Source organism: Diadema antillarum, unplaced genomic scaffold (assembly GCF_040938485.1).
Source record: "Diadema antillarum isolate AM-2024a unplaced genomic scaffold, OU_Dant_1.0 scf00000011, whole genome shotgun sequence".
NCBI classification, from domain to species: domain Eukaryota; kingdom Metazoa; phylum Echinodermata; class Echinoidea; order Diadematoida; family Diadematidae; genus Diadema; species Diadema antillarum.
In genome coordinates this window covers 786,713-799,087 of record NW_027270900.1, presented here as the reverse complement: position 1 = coordinate 799,087, position 12,375 = coordinate 786,713, and the positions used below count along the sequence as shown (strand labels likewise).

Below are 12,375 nucleotides of genomic sequence, written 5' to 3'. Positions count from 1 at the left end.
AAACGCGACTTTTGTACTCTGCTGTTACAAAAAGTCCTTACCGTGGGAGGGGGTATCTCCCTCCCACACCTTCCCCCACTCGGTCGCTTTCGCTCCCTCGCGGAGGATCTCACACCGTCACATAATGATGAACCCCCCCCCCCTATGTTATAATCATACTCCTTTACAGTGACTTTTCCACTATAATATGTTTAAATTCCCTAGAAATTGGCTGTTAGATGCTCTATAAACGCGACTTTTGTAGTCTGCTTTTACAAAAAGTCCCTGCATCGCTGAGGATCTCACGCCGATTATCTTGCCAAACAAAGTTTACGTAAGAATCTCTGCAGTCTTCTCGGCAAAGGATTTGCAAAAATGAATTTGAAAATATGAATTTTATGTTGTTGATAATGAACTATTTATTTGATTTGATATTTCAATTACTGCAGCTGATTTGGATTTTTATACCGATGACATAATGATTGTTTTGTTTGTATTTTTATGTTTTATCTCATGACCTTGATGAAAAACAGCTCATACTGATCAAGCAATCCTGAATAAGTATGTTTCAATAAAATGAATGAGATAAAATAAAATATTACAATCATTGTTCCTCTAAATGTTGATGATATTATTATACATGTGATTAAACATAGGTGTCTTGACGCTTGGAACGTGTTCAGACGCTCTTCTAATAAAGGACGCCATCTTTTCAACATCCAACCCTGTGCCTCGAACTCCTTCACCTTTGAAAGTCTGAATAGACATGATGAAATAATAACTAACCGACTTCGCATGGGCAGACCCAGATTTGCAACTTTTTATCATATTATCCGTAAGCATCAGGGGTGTATCCAGGATTTTTTCTGGGGGGTCGTAATCACAATTTTTGGACCTTTACCTTTGCGAGGGAGCGGAGCGACCGAGCGGGGGAAGGGTGTGGGAGTGGGGTGTCCCCCCCCCCCCCCAGGGTAGGGAGTTTTTGAATTTTATATCTTAAAATGGGGCCATTTGGTGCGTACAAAAGTGACTTTTTTTCCTGTTGTATATAGGGTAAAAAGCCCTCGAAAAACAGAAGTGTCTTTTACAAAAAGTGGACCTTTTGATTTTTGATTTTTATTGTTATTGTTATTTTTTTTTTTTTTGGGGGGGGGGGGGGGTCATACGACCCTCCCGACCCCCCCCCCCCCCCCCCCCCCCTTGCATACACCCATGAGCATCCCACTGGTCTTTGCCCAATATGCAATGAATTGGAAACCGTTGAACATTATTTATTACACTGCAAACAACACACAAATCAACGTACGAATCTCATACGTGCTATCCATAAGCAATCACCCAGCATCTCTGATTTACTCGCAAACCAAAAAGCTCTGGACGCAGTTACTACCTATGTCAAGGAAACCAACAAATATCACAGTATTTAAGATTGCATACCTTTGCTGTAGCATGGACTTTGTAAAGTCTTGCAAAATGTATGCACTATCATTTTGCAAACGTAGATTTCATGATATTTTGTGAGTCGTCTGTATCATGTGTTATCATGCGTTATGATGTACTTTAATTGCTTATCAATAATGTTTTTCTCACTTTGTTTGCTGTGGCATGCATTGGGGAAGTTTGTATAATGTATGCATTATCAATTGCAGTGGCGGATTTTCAAGATATTCATCTGCAAACGTAGAGTTTCAAAATATTTGCGAGTTTCCTACACATGTTGGCATATATTTTCTTATCAATATTGTGTTTTTTCATTTGCTTGATTGTGATTAATCTCACTTATGTTTTATTTAGTCTCGTTTTCCCCTTCCCAGTACACAGGGGAAGGACTTTCACACTCTCCTATTCAGCGTATACACGACATCCGCAGCGAACTTCGCTCTCCGGTTCCCAGCGAGATCAAGCCGAGCCTGGTCAGCCGTCACGTCGAGGCCTCCACCTTCTCCTCGCCCAGGTGCCGGAATCTGCAGCAAGCGGGTTTTTGGAGTCACTCGCTGCTGCAAATTCCGGCATCTCCCTCAATTGGTCTTTATTATGTAAAACATATACATGTATGTCTTACGTTCCTTGCTTGCGTTTCCCTAGAAAGAACAAAGGATTTCTTCGTCCATTTACTTAAATGAGACACTTTTCATCCTTTTTGTAGTGAGAACAACTCTAATTTTTGTAAATCCCCTCTCGTTTGAGTCGCCTGCACTAATTTAATACTTATAAACTTGTGGCTTAAATTTAGTTTTGAAGATTGTTATGGCTCCCACTTTCTGACACTAAATTTCTACTCTCTCCTTTGGCTTGAAGTCAGTAGGTATGCTCATACGTCATTGAAACCACGATTATATTTGTACAACATTTCTTCGTTGTTTTGCTGCAAAACTACCTTGCTGTATCAACGCCTCTGGATTTTTCCCGAATCATTGTTGTGATGCTCAGAGGTCTATGATATAAACACTGTATATATTTTTTTCTTCTTCTTTCTCTCGAAATAATGATACAGCTATATAACCGGAGGGCCAAACCCCAAAAAGTCGCTTACTTAACGAGTGAGTTGCACTCTCTCTACAAACTAAGTAGACCATACTTATTTTCAAGTTTTTATTGTAACAAACAACATTCCACTGGTCTACCTCAAAAAATTTGTTGCAAAAGCCTCCAAATCCAAGATGGCGTCCAAGATGGCCGCCATATTTACTGAATTTGTTATTTGAATGATAGAATTTGATTGAAACATCAGATTTCAACAAATTTGATGTCATGTGAAAGAAAATAAAATTTTCTACAAGTTGATACCATTTTTGTGGGTTGTGATAACTGGATTGAGATTTTAAGGAAAAAACACTCATTTTTTGATATTTTTCTGAAAAAAGGAAAATCATGAAAATGCTTGATTCAGCATAAATCAAAGAAAGACTGAAGGATTATCTTGAAACGTTTCAAGAATTTTGTTTGACATATAATTAATATTTGAAGAAAATTAGGGGTCAGTACCGTTTTCGGTTCAGGAGTTATAATGTCTCAAACTTGAAAACTCACTATGTAAAAATGACCACTTTAGTTGTGACCAACACCTTGTTGTTTGTAAAAAAGTCTGCGCGCGCCAAAACTACTACACGCACCACTGCCACTGGCGCTTGTAGCAGTGCCAGTGGTGCGTGTAGTAGTCTTGGCAAACGCAGACTTTTTCTTTGACAAACAAGGGTTTGTGCCTGCAAACTAACTTTTAATACCAAATGGTAGCTCAGGTGACGCTGACTGCTATTATTTCAAAGTAGATTGTTCTGAAGCAGATGAGATGAAGCAAAAAATATCTTTCAAATAGAGGTAGAAGCTTGAAACAACCTTGCTATAGAAAGTTTAAAACAAATTTGGATCAATCACTCAAAAAATTCAAGATTGCGCCAAAGTAAATGTATCATTTCGATTTTGATACAATTTTGTCTGTTTTGCTGTCTATTTATATGGTTTTTATATATTCTGAGCATTTTAATGCCATTTCAAACCATCTTAGGTTTTTATGGAGACATTTTTCAGAATGCACCATGAATATTTCTCTAAAAAGTTTAAAAAATAAAATTAAAATGTTTATGAAAACCATGCAGAAATTAACATCTACCCATCTGTAATCAATATTTGGAGAAAATTAGAGGTCAGTATTGTATTTGGTTCAGGAGTTATAGTGTCTCATACTTGAAATCCCATTTTACATAATAAGTTATTTACACGCATCTGTTCCCAAAGACGTCACAGAGGGTCAAATCCAAGATCGTGCTTACTTTTCGAGTTCCACTCTCTCTATAAACAACACCATACATAATATTAAGCATACTAAGCAATGTTCCGTAAGTACACCTCAGTCGATTTGTTGCAAAGTACAGATGCGGTCCAACAAGGCCGCCATTTTATTGAAATTAACATTTCAAACATAAAATTTGATAGAGACATTGGATTGCAACAAATTTGATGTCATATGAAGGAGAGTAAAACTTTCTAAAAGTTGATACCACTTTAGCTGTGTATTGTGATAAATGGGGGGGGGGGTGTTTGCTTCTCTTTTTTTTTGGGGGGGGGGGATCCATATCTTTATATTGTTTTGAAAAAAGGAAGAAATGTAAAAATGCATGATTTAGTATTTATCAAAGAAGAACTGAAGAATTATTTTGAAACCTGCGATTGAGATTGAGATTTATTGAGATTGAGACATAATTCATATTTCTGGAATTACAGGCAATATCATACACTGTTGACAAGTTAACATCTAAAGCTTGAAAAAATTATATTTATGCATTATAAATTTTGCTTACAATGCGTTTACATGGTCACATGTAATACTGTAATTGTCTAGTGACTTGCAAGTACCTGCAAACTAACAAGTGGTAGGTGACGCTGGTCGCTATTACTGTAGCATTTCATCATAGTAGATTGTTCTGAGGCAGGTAAGATTGAACAGAAAGTATTTTCCAAAAAGAGATAGGAGCTTAAAATTTGGCACAAATTTTGCCAATGTGTAATATTTAGCGATAAAAATAGTATCCACATAAAATTCAAGATGGCGGTAATTAATCGAGGTTTTCGTTCGAGGCAGTATTTACCATTAGTGCACGTAAAACAAAAACCCAGCTTTACTTAATTCCTCAAACTAGTTCTAAACTGTGAGTTAGGGATTAATGTAGAAACTTAAATCAGTATAATTAATGCTAAATATTGTTAGATATACTAAATAGATCTGATAAGAATGTTTTTTATGTCAACAGTTATCATGGTTATGGTTTCTTGAAAAGAAATGGTGATATCTCCGTATGTTTTAGGCTTTATTATATTTTTTTTTACATGGTAGAATGTTTTGTAATACTACTGACCTGCACATACATATCGAATGTGATATCTCTCCCAATGGTAAACAATACCTTTAGTGTGTTGCGTCAAAGTTAAATCTCAACTTATAACTTATAATTTGATGTTTTTTTAATCTTCTCATATTGCTGTCTATTACATGTTTCTATACATCCGAACGATATTGTACTAGTGTAAACCATATTGAGGGTCTTTTTTCGGGGGGGGGGGGGGGGGGGTGGAGCTCATTCCAGTGTTTGGGTAAGGCCCAATCTTTGATAAAAAAGAAATGCTTCTGTATCAAAGATATGCTTTTTTACTTGAATGTTACTCTGCTGTTGTAGAAACGTGAATGATGATGGTTTATGTGTAATAATGTCTGATCCGTAGATGTCCTTGAAAGCCCTTCTGATCCGACCCCCCCCCCCCCCCCTCAAAAAAAAATCCAACATGGCGGCAATTTCTCATCTTTGCTCTTAAATGTGTTGTGCGAAATTACTTTTCAGTATATTGTTCGAATAGAATTGTCCAAATTGATTATTCGTGCTGTATATTCACATTTACAAATAAGCATGCTGAAACTGTATTTTCCGTTATCAGATTTTTGTTACATTGTTTTTAGGCTGATTTCGTGTGGGTTATAGTGTCACAATTGATCTGAGCTTATGCCATTGGTAGATGCTTTCCTATATTAGATATCAGGATCACTCGAGAGTGAAAATGTTCATTTTCATTCATTTAAGAGTGACCTCGGGGATCACTCGAAGAGTGACGAGTGATCCCTAAGGCAGGGCTCGACACTAACGGTGGTTCGGTGGCCCGGGGCCACAAAAAACGCACGTCGGGCCACCAAAATGTCAGAAATGAAGAATTTGGTGGCCTGATCGGGCCACCAAAAAAGGTCGGATATTTGCCTTTGGGCCACCAAATATAAATAGTGTGGAGCTCTGCCTAAGGTCACTCTAAAATGAGTGAAAATGAACATTTTCACTCAAAAGTCACTCCAATTTCACTCGAAATTCACCGTTTTCTGTTATTCACTCCTCACATCAAAAGTAAAAACTTCCACTTTATATGTTTTTTTTTTCTTTTTCGGAGAGTAGAATATCACTGGTTTAAAAAATGTGTACATAAAAACTTAAGACGGTTTAACATGGTACAACAGACAAATTTGTATCAAAAACGAAATAATACATTTAATTTGGCGCAATACACTATGTCAACTTTGATGGCTGTCATCTTGATTTTTTTTTTTTTTGAGCGGTTGATCTATAACAAGATTGGTGCCAAGCTTCAAGCTACTACCTCTTTTTGATTTTTTTTTTTTGCTTCATGTCATCTGCTTCAGAACAATCTACTTTGAAATTATAGCGATCAGTATCACCTGAGCTACCACTTGATATGAAAAGTTAGTTTGCAGGCACAAACCCTTGTCTGTCAAAGAAAAAGACTGCAATTGTCAAGACTATACTACACGCACCACTGGCACTGCTGCAAGCGCCAGTGCCAGTGGCGCGTGTAGTAATCTTGGCGCGCGCAGACTTTTTTACAAACAACAAGGTGTTGGTCACAACTAAAGTGGCCATTTTTACATAGTGAGTTTTCAAGTTTGAGACATTATAACTCCTGAACCGAAAACGGTACTGACCCCTAATTTTCTCCAAATATTAATTATAGGTCAAACAAAATTCTTGAAACGTTTCAAGATAATCCTTCAGTCTTTCTTTGATTTATGCTGAATCAAGCATTTTCATGATTTTCCCTTTTTCAGAAAAATATCGAAAAATGAGTTTTTTCCTTAAAATCTCAATCCAATTATCACAATAACCCACAAAAAATGGTATCAACTTGTTGAAAATTTTATTCTCTTTCATATGACATCACATTTGTTGAAATCTGATGTTTCTATCGAATTCTATCATTTAAATAACAAATTCAGTAAATATGGCGGCCATCTTGGACGCCATCTTGGATTTGGAGGCTTTCGAAACAAATTTTTTGAGGTAGACCAGTGGAATGTTGTTTGCTACAATAAAAACTTGAAAATAAGCATGGTCTACTTAGTTTGTAGAGAGAGTGCAACTCAACCTCTGTTTTTAGCTTTTGGCCCCCCGGTTAATAGTAATCTTATCTATTCTGCAATTGTATCATTGTGTGTGTGCTTTATTTAAATACTGTATATTACTTTGGGTTTACCCCTGATATTAGTATGCGTGTGCGTGGTTGAAGGTGTTATGTGTGTACGTGTTTGAGTGTGTGTACGTGGGTGAGTTAGTGTGCGGTACACGCGCGCGTGTATTATGTAGTTATTTGAGTCACTAGACTCTGCTTGAAGAATAATCATGAGGTATTCATCAATATCATATGAGCTCCCTCGTGGAGACTTAATGAACTCCTTTATGGAGACAACATGAGCTCCCTTGTGCAGACTAAATGAGCTCCCTCGTGGAGACTTGGTATATTTAATATTCTTGTTTATATCTCTCTAAGATTTATAATGTTTGTTTTATGTTAAGTGCTGTCTGGGGCAAATTATTTGTATAAGGTCCCATTTTCTCTCCCTCTTCTTTCTTTCTTTAGATCAACAAAAAAATATCACAATCTCAATTTCAATCTCAAATAGTGATCGCTGGACTAAAGTGACAAAGCCGAGTGAGGGCAGTACGGATTGCATCAACTGGAGTTTAATCAAAACTAAGTCATGTAATCAGTAAATCAAAGATAAAGTATATATATCAGATAAACTTTTAAGCTGTAGAAGGTGAACAGATGGTTGAGTATAAGTCTGGGCATACGTATAGCATGTAATTAAACAACAAATAGAAGAACAATGCCGTAACTTTTTTTTTTCAAGATATAGTGTACTGCACTTCACATGACTGGGAAATATACACAAAATAATGAATGATATAGAAACACTCACGTGCGACATATCAGGAATATAAATGATCCTGTTAGTTTTGGTTAGTTCTGTTCGATAGGCTACTTTCATATAGCTGCACTGAATGAAATAGAAACTATACTCTGGATCATAATCGAGAAAACTCACGAGATGAAAGTCATGCTCAAAAACAAAACCCTAAGTGAAATTTTGTAAGGCTACGTGCATTTACTTAAAAAAATTGAGCTGGAGTTTGAAAGGACATATTTCGTTAAATCTATGGCAAAGGAAATTTTAATTGAAACCTAGTCATGTAATCTGTTAATCAAAGATAAAGTATATATCTGATAAACTTTTGAGCTGTAGAAGATGAACAGGTGGTTCAGTAAGTCTGGACATACGTATAACATGTAATTAAACAACAAGAAGAACATGGGAATGGGAAATATATACAAAATAATGAATGATATATAACATATACATAGTGCGTATCAAATAAAGGTAATCCAACTTTGGAGGGGTTCCATTTCCTAATTGTTAGCTATGGAGTGCCCAATGTTGGTTGTGAGAAAAGAGGAACTCGTCCTCTTTGCATTGATTCCTAATTATGGTGACAAATGCCATGCATGACTGAGAACATGAACTTTAAAGACAACAATGACAAATTGCCTTTTCCAAGTTTGAGTGTCACATGAAGGAACAATAAATGTCTCACTGAATGGATGAGAACTGTCAATGAAAGTGGTCAGATTAACAGACCAGCCAGCATGACTGCATGTTTTGTGTTTTTGTTTTTTCTAACCCTTTATGGTCCATACCCTTCGACGTGGCCATGTTGTTGATAACTTGGTCATTCCCACAAAGGTTAACCCATTATTCATTTTCTCCCTTCATTTTCAAAACATAGTTTGTCGCTTCGAGCCATGCGTTGAATATGAACAGAGAAAATGGACTTTATGGGTTGGCCTTGTGGGAGTGACCAAGTTATCGGACAGGTGGCCATGTTGCAGGTTTGTTATGGACTGTAAAATGTTAGAAGAAACACTACATACACACCTAAACACAAACGTGCATTCGTACAGGCTGGCCTGTTTATTCGGCCCCTTTCATTGACAAATCTCATCCCTTCAATGAGACATACATTGTTCCTTCATGTGACACTCAAACTTGGAAAAGGCAATTTGTCATCGTAAAAGTTCATGTGCTCAGTCATGCATGACATTTGTCACCATAGTTGGGTACCAATGCAAAGAGAAAGCGTTTCTCTTTCCTCACAACCAACATTGTGCTCGTCAAAGCTGACAATTAATATGGCAGCCCTCCAAAGTTGGATTACCTTTTTTTTTCTTTTTTCTTTTTTTTGATACGCACTGTAGAAACACTCACGTGCGATATATCAGGTATATGAATGATCCTGTTAGTTTTGGTTAGTACTGGTGGATAAGCTACTTTCATATAGCTGTAATGAATGAAATATAAACTATACTCTGGATCATACTCAAGAAAACTCACGAGATGAAAGTCATACTCAAAAACAAAACCCTAAGTGAAATTTTGTAAGGCTACATGCATTTGATCAAAAAAAAAATGAGCTGGAGTTTGAAAGGACATAATATTTCGTGAAATCTATTGCAAAGAAAAATTTTGATGAGAAAGTTTCTATTGTTATGCACAATGTCATGTTATGAAGTATGTAAGCATCAACTGGAGTTTAATTGAAACTAAGTCATGTACACCCTTTGTAATCTGTTAATTAAAGATAAAGTATATATATCTGATAAACTTTTGAGCTGTAGAAGGTGAACAGATGGTTGAGTAAGTCTGGGCATATGATATATACATGTAGATCAAAATATAATCAAAATACTTAGCATTTTCGACAGGGAGAGTAAGAGTTCAAAAAAAAAAGGCCTAAAGGGATGGTATAGTATTGATTGAAGAGGGAATTCAGCTTTTAACTTTTTTTTTGTAAGATACTTGAAACCACTTTATGAAATGTTAACAAGCCTGCAATTCTAAGAGGAATTCATGGTTTATTTGCTGAAAATGAAAATTGGTTTTGAAATGCCGGAGATATCTAAAAACAAAGTAAACAAAGCGATCCTAATAAAAGGTGGGTTCCACCTTGTAAAGGAACGCTTTATTTCGGATATCTCAGCCATTTCAAAACCAATTCTCATCTTTGATTTCCTCACAGAATTATCTGTTCTTTCATATTTCATAAGAGGTTTCTCATTATCTCACAAAATTACCATACAAAAATGTAGGAAACCTGTAACCCAGTCTCAATCAAAACTGTGTACATCCTTTTAATTCATGAAGCATGGTTCTTCTTTCGCAAGTACTCTTTTCATGCTCTCGAAAAAGACGTATGCATTGAAGTCATAGCACTCATCCTTGGCCACGCCCTTCACGATGCTGGGCGGGGCCAATGCCATCTCCGCTCCTGACGACATCAGCAGCACCTGGAGGAAGTTGCCACAGTCGAAAGAGAGAGAGAGAGAGAGAGAGAGGGGGGGGGGGGGGGAGAGGAGAGGGAGAGAGCGAGTGAGTGTGGTTGTGTGCATTTGTGCGTGTGTGTGTGTGTGTGTGACTAACATCACTTTTAATCATGACCTATATGGTCCTATTCTATTGTTTCGTGAAGCATGTGAACCTGTACAGTGTTACGACTCTTTGGCCCGAATTCACGAACGGGGTACAAATGAAACCATGGTTTAAACCATGGACAAAACCATGGAGAGCCACGTGTCGCATGGAATATTTCGTCAATGAAATGATTATTTTGTAACGAAATGGCAACATTTTGTAATTGAATGAACATTTCGTCCACTAAATGATAATTTCGTTAACGAAACGGTCATTGTGTCGACAAAATGACCAATTTCGTAACGAAATATTCTGTGCGACACTTGGCGCTCCATGGTTTTTGTCCATGGTTTAAACCATGGTTTAATTTGTACCACCTTCGTGAATTCGGGCCTTTAGGTCATAACCGATTTCTCTAAAGAGTTCATCATCCTCCTTGCTTTTATTTTAGGTTTATCTATCAAAGTCAACGAGAACCATGAAAGGAGCTTCACTCGAATTACATCATAATGCACATTTTTCATCAACGAATCGCATTTTGCTAGTCAGCTGATCCCTATATGTTTAATCTACATCCTCTTCAGGAACGTCATATTGTTTCACAGAAAGCCAAAAACAATTCTGTGTTCTTTCTTATCCTATAAGCGGATGACACTTTTGGATTGGAACGGCACTCATTATTTTCGTTGTACTATCTTTAGTACAGCGTGTGATGAACACCATAGCAGTTGACATAATTATATAGGAACAATTTAAGATATAATATGACTAATATTGTGATAACCTGTTCATGCTTTATGATTTCTTTGCTCTTATCAGTGAGTTCACCGAAACTAACCTGTAAGCGAGCAGCTCTTTCTAGGTAGTACAACAGGTCAAAGGCATCGCAAGCCCGCTTCCCCACCGCAAGGACGCCGTGCTGAGCCATCATGAGAACCTGCTTGTCACGGAGAACTTTAGCCAGTCTGGCGCCCTCAGTGGCGGCATTGGCAAAGCCGTCGTACTCGTGGTCGTAGGCAATCAAGTCCAGGAATCGCATGCTCACCTGGCTCATGGCTACTTTGAATGGTTCGGGATCTTTCATGCATGCTGAGGTATACAAATGAAGAGTTTCATTGCGAAATGGGCTAAGCGCCATCTTGTGTCCATCGTCAGATAGAGCTAATTAAACCGTTCCTATGATACCTCACTTGCAACCCAAGAAATATTCTAGAAATTATGATTAAAGATATCCCATATTTTTTTATTATTACCTTTGATTTTAGCAGCTTTAATCACAAATATCTCAACTTAACAAGTATGGAATTTTGCGATAAAACTCTTCAAATAGATGAGGAAAATAATAACTCGATTTCAGGATCATTTCTATTTGGTTGATTAATCTGACTGTCGAGATCAACAACAACAAAAAGCTACTTTTTGGAAAAAAACCCACAACAACCCAATATGTCATTTCTCAAATACGCATTCAGGTTTTTAATAAGACCTTGTTCAGGCCTACCCTTCAAGAGATGAATTACGAAATTCTCAAATACAATAAGAAGAGTAACCAGCAAAATAAATGCGCGTTTTGCCAGTGCTCAAATCATATCAACATAGAAAAACATCGATGACCTTTGAATGTGAGCAATCATACTGATGTAAAGAATCATTAAAAATCATAACATTCAGGAAAATTGTCGATATCCGGTGTTATGCTATGGTACACTGTAAAAAACATCGGTGTAAGATTTAACACCATGGGTGTTACATTTAACACCATGGGTGTTAAATCTAACACCGATCAAGTGCTAATAGAGGACCACACCCACAGGTGTAGAAAATGTATAGTGGTGGTGTTGAAAAATGTTCAGCTGGCACTTCGTGGTGTTAATTTGACACTGTATCTGGTGATATTTTCGACACTGTGCTGCTGTTAATTCCATAATGACACCGCATAGGCCTATGGTATTGATTTGATATTGCTTGTGTTAATGCCAATGGTATAACACCCGTCCAGCTTCAATAGGAGACCACACCAACTGGTGTTACTGTGGTGTAAATGTGTTTACACATTTTTTTTTTCAAAAATCAAGTACTTTATCAGAAAATTCTTGATC

The 12,375-nt window shown here is 37.0% G+C and overlaps 1 protein-coding gene across 1 annotated transcript in view; it reads right to left on the bottom strand.

Moving 5' to 3' along the window:
• Window positions 1-9,996: 9,996 nt before the first annotated feature.
• Window positions 9,997-12,375, bottom strand: part of LOC139720508 (putative aldolase class 2 protein PA3430) — a 34,619-nt gene continuing 32,240 nt past the window's right edge. The window contains exons 4-5 of the mRNA XM_071631864.1: window positions 11,115-11,365; window positions 9,997-10,152 (exon numbers count right to left, since the gene is read on the bottom strand). Of these exons, the coding sequence (XP_071487965.1) occupies window positions 9,997-10,152; window positions 11,115-11,365 (407 nt within the window). The remainder of the gene's footprint in view (window positions 10,153-11,114; window positions 11,366-12,375) is intronic.